The 13,111-nt window shown below is 36.5% G+C and overlaps 1 protein-coding gene across 4 annotated transcripts in view; it reads right to left on the bottom strand.

Annotated features, from left to right (window-relative positions):
* The window catches only part of nompB (intraflagellar transport protein 88-like protein nompB), a 226,029-nt gene that overhangs the window by 180,708 nt on the left and 32,210 nt on the right, over positions 1-13,111 (bottom strand). For all 4 annotated transcript variants that reach the window (XM_090383716.1, XM_090383697.1, XM_090383706.1 and 1 more), the window contains exon 6: positions 6,214-6,289. In XM_090383716.1, coding sequence (XP_090239842.1) covers positions 6,214-6,289 — 76 coding nt within the window. The remainder of the gene's footprint in view (positions 1-6,213; positions 6,290-13,111) is intronic.

Genomic DNA, 13,111 nt, shown 5'->3' on the forward strand with positions numbered 1-13,111 from the left:
AGGTGCATCAGAAAACTGGCAGCTTGGGGGAATTCACAGACTAATAGATTAACAGCAGCCGAAGGCAGAGGTGGAAGTGATTCTTGCACTGCTTCTATTGGAATGAGAAGCAGCCTGGAAAGCAAGTTGCTGAGGATTTCAGGAACTGCTGAGAGTCATCATGGAAAATCACTCTAAGTGATTTTCCATGATGACTCTCATACAACTAAGTAAATACATGGGATGTGTTAGGGTAACTAAGAGTAAGAACAGGTGCATGTATACTAGCATGTACACCAATGCTAGGAGTATAATAAATAAATTTGATGAATTTGAAGTGCTGGTCAAGACATCAAAGGCAGATATTGTTGGGATATCAGATACATGGTATCACACAGATATAAGGAATGTGGAATTGGAATTTGGGGAGTACAATGCATACAGAAAGGATAGACAGGATAGGAAGGGAGGGGGGTTGTTGTTGTTGTGGTGTTTTCTGGTGCAAGGGCTACTTAGGCCATATTGTGCCTCCCAAAGCAATTTATATTCTATATAAAAAAACTGCTTGAGCAGCAAAGGGAGGAGGGATTATGCTGTTAATTAAGGAACACATAAAACCTAAGGCAGTGCATCTAGTTGACATTGGTGGACAGTGCAACGTTGAGTCAGTTTGGTGTGAAAAAAGCATTGTGAAAGCAAAAATGAGGGTAAAAGTGTGTTATAGGACAAATGACTCTGATGAGTACAATGGATAACTATACAGGGAAATAGAGTGGGCTAGCAAATCATAATGTCTTATAATGAGGGATTTTAACTTCCCAGATATTGACTAGAACTTGTGGGTTGGTCACGTGCACACTAGCAAGACTTCTGTGGATTTACTAGATGATTGTTTTCTACAGCAGCATGTTCGAGAGGCAACCAGATCAAGTAATACTCTTGATCTGATTATCAGCAGTGATTCTTCATGCATTAAGAATTTACAGATAAAGGAACCACTAGATGGCAGTGATTACAGTATAGTGATGTGGGATTTACTTAAAGATGTAACTATCATCAGAAGTAAAGGGAAAGGTTTTTTTTTTTTTTTCATAAAGACTATAGTGGTCTCAGAAAATTTTTAAATTCTATACAGTAGGACCAACTGCTGCTGTTACCAACAGCAAATTCTAAATGGGGAGCATTTAGATGCTCCCCATTTAGAATTTGATAGGAAGCATCTAAATGATAGGTTTTTCAAACCAACTAAGAAATACTGTTCAACGTTTAGGCCCAAACAGATGTCAGATCCGTACCAACTGTGTGGTACTACACTTAGGGTGGCAGAAAATGAAAAAGACCTGGGAGTGATTGTACAGACAGATATGAAGTTTTCTAAACAATGCAGACAGGCTGCCAGAGCAGGTCTTGGGGTATTGTCAATAATATACAGGAATTTTGCTAGCAGGGAAAAAGAGGTGACTATCCCTTTGTATAAGGCAATGGTCAAACCATGCCTTGAGTATGGCATACAGGTCTGGAGGCCTCATTTTAGGAAGGATGCAGAGTTGCTTGAGCATGTACAGAGAAGGGTAACAAGATTGGTGAGAGGAATGAAGGAGATCTCTTACCAAGAAAGGCTTAAGTTCTGCAAATTGCAGCGGCTGGAGACTAGGCATCTGCAAAGTGATCTGATTGAGGTGTGTAAGTCCTTGAATGGGTTGAGCGAGCTGAATTCTGATGGGATTCTTCCGCTTGCTCAGATAATGAACCTGAGGAGGCATAAATTCAAATTGAGGAAAGACAGTTGTAGAATTGATGTGCAAAACGTTTCCTTTAGCCAATGGGTGGTTAACTGCTGGAGCAAACTTCCATCTGTCGTTGTGGAAGTTGATAGCTTAAATAAATTCAAGGAGTGACTGGACAAACTTTAAGAGGAAATGGTTGTGTGAAATTGTTTTTTTTTTTTTTTTTGGACGATGCTACATAAGCTTGCTTTCTTGCATCACATGCAACTGTTACTATTATTACTACTAGATGCTCTAATGAGACTCATGGCAGAGAAGAAAAATGCACGGGATGCATATATATTATCAGGTGACACAGAAGCCTATGGTAGATATAAGCTAGGCTGTAATCAAATCACATAGGAGGTTACACAAGCAAAGGGAGACTACGAGAAATCTTTGGCAAAGGATGCAAAGAAAAGAGCAAAGATTTCTTTAATTACATAACCTCTAGAAGGAGGGGGATGAATCAGGTTGGTCCACTTGATATTGATGGTTTGAGTGTTGATGATCCCACTCAGATATCAGACAAAAAGAACAAGACTATTTTGCATCTAGATTCACACATGAGGAACTCTGTAGGGAAGTGGAGGACAGAAGCTTATTAAACCCTAAGAGGGAGCTAAATGATTTTGTAATAACTGAGAGCAAAGTGGAGAATAAATTGAAGTTAAACATAAGAAAGGCACCTGGAGTGGATGGAATCTATCCAGTTATATTAATGGAGGTGGCAAAGGAAGTAAGCAAACCCTTAGTTATAATTATGACAGCATCGTTGGACTTAGGGGGAATTCCCCACTGGAGATGTGCAAATACAACTCTGATTTATAAAGGGTGACACGAGTAATTACAGACCTGTTAGTTTAACTTCTGTTCTGGGAAAAATAATGGAGTCACTGGTTAAAGAAGCACTGCATGATTATCTAGACAGGCCTGCAGTAATAATTCAGACACAGCACGGGTTTGTTAAGGGAAAGTCTTGTCTGACCAATTTGATTGGATACTATGTGTGATCACAGAGGAACTGGATGCGAAAAATAATTTTGATATCATATACTTGGATTTCAGGAAAGCTTTTGATACTGTTGCACATGGAAGACTACTGTACAAATTGGAGCAGTATGGCATTAAGGACAAATTCCTGCTATGGATAAAGGGATGGTTGAGGGGAGAAGACAGAGCGGTAATCAATAGACACTGCTCTTCGTGGGCTAATGGTATTAGTGGAGTCCCCCAGGGTTCAGTGTTGGGCTCATTGTTGTTTTGTATATTTATCAATGATATTGATGTAGGTATATCAGGCTTAATGTCCTAGTTTTCTGATGATACAAAGGTTGGCAGGGTTGTTAATGACAGTAATGGCAGTGTGTTACTGCAACAGGATCTAGAAAAGTTGGGCAGATGGGCTGAGAAGTGGTAACTGAAGTTTAACATTGACAAATGCAAAGTACTGCATATGGATAGGAGTAATCCCAAAGAAATGTACCAACTGTGTGGTACTACACTCGGGTAGTGGAGAATGAAAAAATGAAAAAGACCTCAGGGTAATTGCACAGTTGGATGTAAAGTTTTCAGAGCCATGCAGACAGGCTGTCAGAACAGGTTTTTTTTTTTTTTTTTTTTTTTGGCTGATGCTGCATAAGCTCATACACTTGCTTTCTTGCATCACATGCCACTACTACTAGGTCATGGGGTCTTGTCAATGATAAACAGGAATTTAGTTAGCAGGGAAAAAGAGGTGACTATCCCTTTGTATAAGGCAATGGTCAAACCACGCCTTGAGTATGGCATACAGATCTGGAGGCCTCATTTTAGAAAGGATGCAGAGTTGCTAGAACAAGTACAGAGAAGGGCAACAAGATTGATTGAACAAAGCATTGCTGTTACCAAGAAAGGCTTAAGTTCTGGAAATTGCAGCATCTGGAGACTAGGCTCCTGCGAGGTGATCTGATTGAGGTGTATAAGGCCTTGAATGGGTTGAGCACGCTGAATTCTGACAGGATTCTTCCACTTGCTCAGATTACGAACCCAAGGGGGCATAAATTCAAATTGACGAAAGACAGTTGTAGAATAGATGTGTGGCAATTTGGCTTTAGCCAGCGGGTAGTTGATTGCTGGAACAAACTTCCATCTGTCATTGTAGAAGTTGATAGCTTAAAATGAATTCGAGGAAGAAGTGGACAAACTTTTGGTGCAAAGGAATTTTTTTTTTTTTTTTGGCTGATGCTGTAAATGCTTGGTTTCTTGCATCATATGTCTCTGCTAATGCTCCCAATTTACCTCAAATGATTAAAGAAGTAATAATGCAGGATCGTCCTGACAGGAATGCATTTATACGGCAATCACAGCATTACTTGTTAAAAGAAGATCTTGTCTGAACAATCTCATTAATTACTATGATGTAGTCACAAAGGAACTGGATGCAAAAAAAGATTAAGATGTATACACTTCAGATTTCAGCAAAGCTTTTGATTTCATATAAGTGAGTGCTCTGAAAATTTGAGCAGTGTGGCATTAGGGACACATTACTGCTATGGGTAAAGGAATGGCTAAGTGACAGGAAACAGTGTGGTTATTGATGTCAACTGGTCTTTGTGGACTAATGTTATTAGTGTGGTCTGTAAAGATTTGTTGCTGGGATCCTTACTGATTTTAATATTTATTAACAATACTGAGGAAGGCACAACAAGCTTATTGTCAAAGTTTGCAGATGTTACAAAAGTTGGCAGGGTGGTTAATGCCAAGAATCAAGGCATATTAATGCAAAAGATCTGGAAAAATTAGGTAGTGGGCTAAGAAGTGGCAATTGAAGTTCAATGCTGATAAATGCAAGGTACTGCATTTGGCTATAATAATCCCAGAATAACAAACCAATTGGGTAACACACTCAAAATAGTGAAGAATGAAAAAGACCAGAGCAGAGGTAACTGCACTGTCCAATATGAAGTTTTCCTTGAGCAGTCTGCTCAATGATATACAAGAACTTTGCTAGCAGGAACAGGGAGGTGATAATCCCATTGTATAAGGCAATGGTTAGACTACTTCTTGAGTACTGCATCCTGGTTTGCAAGCTCCAATTTAGAAAGGATGTAGAACTATTAGGATAGACACAGATAAGCACAACATTAGTCAGGAGCATAAAATGGTACTCTTATCAAGAAAGATCTGAGTTCTATAAATTTAAGCATCTTACCAGATGAGACCTGGTGTTTTAGCATAAGTGTTTAAAGCTTTAAATGGATTCAATAAACTTATCTGGCATCCTTACTCTTTCTCAGACAACACATATAAGGGCACACAAATCTAAATTGTAAAAGGATGGATGTGCTAAAATTTGCTTTCAGCCAGAAGGCAAGTGATTGCTGGAACAAACTTCCAGCTGGTGTTATGGAAGTGAGTAGTCGGAATAAATTTAAAGAAGAATTAGATTGTAAGGGAGACGAAAATGAAGTGGGCAATGATAGTCTCCCCACACCCAGCTGCTGCTGTATAAGCCTGCTTTCTAGCATCATTTTGCTAATACTAATATTAATCTCTGTAATTGTAATTGTCATTTCCTACCATGCTATTTAAATCTCCAATGAATACTGTTCTTTCTTTGTCACTAATTTTAGTACTCTTTCTAAGATATTAAAGAATTATTCTTTTCATCTCTTTTCTGAGCATTTAACTGTGCTGTATACAAAGACAAATTTCATCTCACAGCTGTTCAAATTAAATTCTGCCCACCTGACTCTAGTGGATAATGCTTCTCAGTCAGTTTAACTTCCTTCCAAAGTAGTTTTAAAAGCTACTGCTAACAACTTCCTTGTATTTTATCCTACTTTTACAAAACATTAATTAATAATTATTGTTTAGCTGAAGCTCCCTAATATTCTTACCATTACAACATAGCTCTTCTGCTAGTTCCACTTCTTTTCCATTTAAGCTTCTAACATTGATGGCTGTTCCAGTAATATGTTTAGCAATATATGCCCTGGTTCCCTAACAAACACAGTCATACTTTTTTTTTGCTCTGAGCAAAAATCAGCCATGAATCTTGACTGCTTTTTCCCTACCATAACAACAAGTTTTCAGACTGTTATTCAGTTGGTTGGCTTAGTCCTATATTTGCAGCTCATCCTCATTCATTCAGCAGCCACATAGCTGGTTCTGTACTACTAGTTACATGACAGAAAGGTGAGAAGTGGTCATAATCCCATTCAGTTCTCCACAGATCTAGCTTATCAGATGTAGCATTCCTTCCTGCTTAAGCAACCTCAGACCCTTCAGTAAATACACTCTGGAAATTTATAATTATACACTTTTTTCACACTATTACAAAGTGATATTATGTTCTGTATATATCCAGTAATAAATTTAATGACAAGAATGACAAGATGACAATGATCCTTACACAATGGAATCCAGCAACAGGCCCATTTGTATTTATTAATATTATGTTCTTGTTGTAACATAAAAAAATTACCTGTTTTCATCCTTCATCTGCAATGGGGAAATAGAACTTCTAGCTTGATTTAATGGATCAAATACCCCAGATTGAGCTACATAAAGATATATAAATAATTAAATATTATCAAGTTCTAAAATAACTTATCTGCATATCTCATATTAAATGTTCTCATACATACTAGGTGTATATGTTTAAGGCAAAATCAGAAAGGAGAGGTATTCATAATGGAACTTGTGGGTCAACAGCTCACAGTAACAAAGCATTTCTTAATTTACCAGATGATTGCTTTCTACAACAATGTGTTAGCTAAAGAGGAAAGGGAAAGCAATGTTCTTGATCTGGTATCAGCAGTGATTCATCATATATTAAGAATCTACAGGTTAACGAACCTTTGGATGGTAGTTTTTTGGTTTTGGTATGATGTTTAATGACACAAGGGCTAATGAGGCCAAATTGTGCCTGTTCATAGTTTATTTAAAAGACATAGTACAGTTAATGAATTATATACGTCTAGTATTAAGAAAAAATAAATGCACAGTGCATAATAAACTACGAATTGGAAATTCACTACAGAACTATCAGTGATATTTCGCAATACTTCTTTGTAGTAGTGAACTACAACAATAGTATGAGTGGCATCGATTTCATTGTATCTCATATTGTGACTACCTTCACAACGAGTTACCATGATATTGTACTACCTCAAATAAGTAAGGCTTCACCAATGGAGAAGACTATTGTTACTTATTCTTGGTGGATACGGCCACCCAGATGGCACAGTTTCAAGGTTTATTGGCCTATCATCAGTGGGCGGGTAGGTACCCTGGTGTTGCAATGAGATACAATTAAATCAATGCCACTCATACTACTGTTGTAGTTCACTACTATGAACAAGTATTGTGAAATATCACTAACAGTTCTCTAGTGAATTTCCAATTTGTAGTTTATTATGCCTTGTGCATTTAATTTTTCTTAGTATTATTACTATGTACACCATTTGGCATCTCTCATATTGTGGAGTTATACTTCATAACTGGGTTGGCATGACTGCAACACCCACCGATATAGGCCAATAAGCCTTGAAATGGTGCCGTCTGGGTGGTGGTATCAGCCAAGAATAACTAACAATAGTCTTCTCCATTGGTGAAGCATTACTTATTCGAGGTAGGGCAATATCATGGTAACTTGTGAAGGTAGTCATAATTTGAGATACAATTAAATCGATGCCACTCATATTACTGTTGTAGTTCACTACTACGAATGAAGTATTGTGAAATATCACTGATAGTACTGTAGTAATACATCTAGTATACAATTCATTAGCTATACATTTCAATACATTTCAGTAAGTCAATACTCAAATATAGTAAGAGTTCTTCTATATTTGCACCATATAGAAAGGAATGGGATAATATCTGAACTTTGTTCAATCTACAGAATGACTGGAAGGTGCTTGAGTGGATGAATAAAAATGGATAGTTTAAAAGCAATGGGTGTACCAACACCATATTAGTGCATACCTGTAACTCTTATCATGGTTGTTTCCATTATTTTGTCCACCTCCTATATATATATATATATACAGTAGTGCCGGTTATAGTGATCACCGGTTATTAGAATCAGCCACTTTAGAGAATCAAATTTAAAAGAACCGATTCAAATCAATAAAATGCACTACACTTTCATCGTTTATTAGAATCACATCTTTAGTTATAAGAATCGATTTTGAATGCCTCTGTGATATTTTTCAAAAGCACATTTCTAGAGGTCACAACCATAAAACAATAAAAACAATTTGCAGTTTTCAGTTTATTGGACCTTTTTGTTTGTACAATCTGTTATAAAAGGGTAGTTACTACAGCTTTAACAGAAGAAGAAATTGCATAGTCTGTTACTGATAATTTCACCAAGGAGGAGGAAAATGAAGATGAACCTGAACAAATTCCAGTTATAAAATGGCAAACTCATGAAACTATAACCATCCTTAGGAGAGCATTGGAAGAAACTGATGCAAGTGGTCGTGAATACAGACCGTTATACAATATTGAAAAAAAATCTATAAATAGACTTTGTAGTGATAATTTAAATCAATCTAATGTAAGTGACTTAAAATTATAATCATATTACAAAGTGTTATGTTTAATTAATATGTATATTAATTAAGCTATGTACATAATTATAAATTTATTTGTATTTTGCTAACCTGTGGATAATATTCTCCTGATTTTCATGCATCATTTAATTGGTAATAAACTTTTTGGTAATAAAGTGTAAATTTATGCTTTATATCTTTATTTTTATAGCCGGTGGCTAATATTCATTGATTTTTGCTTATTAGAATCACGATTTATTAGAATTAAAATTCAATTTGCAAACGTGATCACTATAACCGGTGTGTATATATATATTAAATGTTACAGTGGATGAAAAAAAAGTTTCCAGTTCAGGAAATAGTTTCAGTTAATGAAAGGTTAATAAGTCAGGTATGACAGATGCACCTAAAAGTGGAAAGCAGCATTAAAGGATGCATAAATGTATGTGAAAATTACACAGAGTGCCAGAAAATAGAAGGGTGAGGATACTAGAAAAGGAAGTGTAGTAGATATGTGAAAGAATATTAATAACCTAAAAGTTATGATATTAATGATATGATGAATATCATTACATATGATATGATGAATTAAGAACATTATGGGCTGAATTACATAGCCAACAGAAGGTGGGTGAACTGTAAAGTAAAATTTGTACAGTAAAACACAAATAAATAAAAATAAAATTAAAAAGTGGTACAGCTGTCATCAGATGTGGGGGGGGAAACATATTTGGATAATGGTCGAATATAGGTAATGCAAATGTGCAGAATCTGATGTTAGCTGAAGCAAATGTTGATATACGATCCGGTAATTTCATCAGGGGACTACACCTGACCATGTATCAGGAACTGCGTTTCTATACTTGTCCATAGTAGTAGAAGAAAGGTGAAAGGCCAAAAAGCAACAAAAATGTGATTAGCACTTTCTAATACAGTATGGACAAGGTAGTCCCAACGCAGTGTCATTTATTAAGGTAAAAATAAGGATCAAGTTAGAATAAGATATGGTTAATGAAAATATGTAGAGTATAGTGTAGGATTTAAAAGTTGTAATTTTGTGGAGATTGGAATTCAATAATTAGGAACAAGCACATGGTTTAGGGTGAGGTATTAAATTGAGGATAGGAAGGGGAAAAGGAGTATTTAAATAATTAAAGACGAAAAATAGCAATAGAAGTAGGAATGTTCGTATCACCCTCGTATACACAAATAGTTTTACAAATGGGAAGAATGGTAGAAATAGAAAAGCAGAATAATAAAAAGCAAAGAAAAAGTTATTAAATAACACTAAGCTAGCTGGGGTTGTGAAGCCCAAACTTATAGTAAGGGCTCTGGCTTTGTAAGCATTAGTATAAAAAGGTGCTAATACTAAGTGCTTGTATTATAAGGAAAAGACAGGCGTAAAAATATGTAAATCGAAATATGTTTTGTTTTGTTATTTGGTTTTTAGGAGCATTAGCAACTAAGGCCATATTGCTCCGGGATATGCGGTGGTCATTCTCTGACCTTTCCGCATCCTCTGTATTTGGTGGTGACAGGCTCGAACCCCGGTCTAATCAAGAAGCGTGTGCTACGCACTGCTGCTCCTTCCCACCTGGCTACGGAGGCGCCAGTAAATCGAAATATGCCGAGAAATGAACCGAAAAAGAAATCGAAAGTATAATATATTGTTATTTGGTTTTAAGGAGCATTAGCAACTAAGGCCATATTGCTCTGAGAATATGCGGTGGTCATTCCCTGACCTTTCCACATGCTCCGTATTTGGTGGTCACAGGCTCGAACCCCGGTCTAATCAAGAAGTGTATGCTATGCACTGCTGCTCCTGCCCACCTGGCTACGGAGGTACCAAAAGTATAATAAGAAAGTGAACAATATTACCTGGAGTTTTCAAATAGTTCGAAACATGCTGAGAAACAAACTGAAAACGAAATGGAATGTATAATAAGAAAGAGAATGATACCTGGAGTTTTCAAGTAATGCATAGGAGAAATAAGCTGACGGGAAAAATATATGTAGCTGAAGGAAAAAGGCGGGAAATTGAAGTGCACAATTTAGTAGAGTAGATGAATGAAGAATTTAGTAGAGTAGATGAATGCACGTAAACCTTAATCACATTAGTAATATATCTACACGATGAAGCAATTTATAGCAGCGTAATGGACTTAATAGTGAGCTGTGAAGAAATGTCAAAAATGGGAAAGTAGTGACCTCTACTGTTGGAAAAAGAAATGTGGTTGGAATAGTAGAACTTTACTGTAATAAAGTCATACAGATTACAAAAATAAACATAGAAAGAAGGAACTCTGTGAAGTATTACAAAATGTTCTGAGATAGAGAAAGATTAATAATTTTAATCTGTAGTCCAAAAAGGTATAGTATGAATCCAATTTTGAAAGAAAAATAAATAATAAATAAATTTTCTGTTTATACTCCGTGATGACCAAATGGTCAGAAGAGTTCGCACGATAGATTGAATACAAGAAACAGCATCGTATTCGGTAATCACGGGCTTGAACCCCGGTCACTCAAGGCACGTGTACTTAGACACCCGTGTGCCTGATGAAGAACTAGTTTAAGTCCATTGATGAAAGAATATGACATAATTCCAAGGATATAAATAACTTGGTGACTTTAGATCCAAAGGTGGTGTAGTTAAGAATTCAATTAAGAAAGAACAGGAAATAAGTCCATGTATATGAAACTTATTGAATCCAAAGGTAATTTCAGATGTAAATTCAAGGGTGAAAGGATTCAATGTTGAAAGAATAGTACATAAATCCAAGCGTAAAGAACTAGTTTAAATCCATTGATTAAAGAATATGACATAATTCTGAGGATATAAATTACTTGGTGACTTTAGATCCAATGGTGGTGTAGTTAAGAATCCAATGATGAAAGAACAGGAAAAGTCCATGTATATGAAACAATTCCAAGGAAACAAATAATTGGATGTCTCTAGACCTAATAGTGTAGTTAGGAGACTGTAGAAAGAAAGACATTTTTTCCAAGATTAGGGGCAAAATCAAGTCGCTAAACTCTAAAGGTGGCTATACAATTTTAGTAGAAAATCCAGTGGTGGATTTTCAAAGGTATAGTATGAAAGGACAAGTTTGTTGTTTGTTTGTTATTTGGTTTTTAGGAGCATTAGCAACTAAGGCCATATTGCTCCGGGAATATGCGGTGATCATTCCCTGACCTTTCCACATCCTCCGTATTTGGTGGTGACGGGCTCGAACACGGTCTAATCAAGAAGCATGTGCTACGCACTGCTGCTCCTTCCCACCTGGCTACGGAGGTGCCTGAAAGGACAAGAAATAAGTCCATGGATATCAAACTGGTTGAACACAAAGGTAGTTTCAGGTGTAAATTCAAATGTGAAAGGGTGCAGTAAAAATCCAATGTTGCAAGAATAGTAAATAAATCCGAACAGTAAATTGTCCTGCCCGTTCCCCCAATTTAGATAAAGGGAACAGGCAGGCCAATCCATACGAACAATGTCCTCACTTTCCAAAAGCATATCAGGATAAAGAACTAGTTTAAATTCATTGATTTAAGAATATGACATAATGCTAAGGATGTAAATAACTTGCTGACTTTAGATCCAATGGTGGTGTAGTTAAGAATCCAATTATGAAAGACCAGGAAATAAGTCTAAGGACATGAAACCAGTTGAATCTAAAGAAAGAACAATTCTAAGGAAACAAATAATTGGATGTCTCTAAACCTAATAGTGGTCTAGTTAGGAGACTGTATCAAGTAATTTATACAAAGATTAGTGGCAGAAACAAATCACTAAAATCTGAAGGCAGCTATACAATTTCAGAAGAAAATTCAGAAGTGGATTTTTAAAGGTACAGCATGTTATCAAATGCTTAAACCTATAGCTTTGGCTATAGGTTCAAAGTTAGTATTTAAAACTAAGATGTCATCTACATATCTGAAAGCACAAACAATCATAACCTTTTAGCTTTCAGATATGTAGATGACATCTTAGTTTTAAATACTAACTTTGAACCTATAGCCAAAGATATTTATATGATAAAAGAAATAAATTTAACTTTGATGTCATTTACCTTACCAACTGGCATTCCAATATTTCCAACAAAATACATAAAAATATAATTTGTACTCAAACTATCAGATTGGCTAACATATTTATGTCCCACAGTCAGGGTTTTCTTGCAAAATGTGCGCAGTATTGTCAACAAATTAGCTCCTCTGCAGTTCCTCCTCCTTCTTGATGAATATAATATCATTTGTATTAGGCGCCTCCGTAGCCAGGTGGGAAGGAGCAGCAGTGCGTATCACATGCTTCTTGATTAGACTGGGGTTCGAGCCCATCACCACCAAATACGGAGGATGCGGAAAGGTCAGGGAATGACCATCGCATATCCATGGAGCAATATGGCCTTAGTTGCTAATGCTCCAAAAAACAAAATAACAACAGCAACAAACATCATTTGTATTCAGGAAACTTGGCTTAACCAGGGAAGACAACTTACTCACATGGCCACTCCCCACTGTTACAGGAATATTTGCAATGGCAGGGACGACAGATGTGGAGGTGGTGTCTGCATCTTGTTCAAAGACATCCACCATCTTGTGAGTGCACAACTCAGTGACTTGTCAGCATTTGAAGCCATCTCTGCCATGTTTGTAGTCAATGGTGTGAGGACTCAGGTTGTGGCTATTTATTTACCTCTAGATCATAACCCCGACACAAGGGATGAACTTACTACTTGGATTATAACACACCTCAAGCCTCACACATACACCTTCATTTTAGGAGACTTCAACATGCCCTCCCCAAGGCATGATGTA

The sequence above is a fragment of the Mastigoproctus giganteus genome, chromosome 1, assembly GCF_048544385.1.
Source record: "Mastigoproctus giganteus isolate SK-2022 chromosome 1, ASM4854438v1, whole genome shotgun sequence".
In the NCBI taxonomy this organism is placed as follows: Eukaryota; Metazoa; Arthropoda; class Arachnida; order Uropygi; family Thelyphonidae; genus Mastigoproctus; species Mastigoproctus giganteus.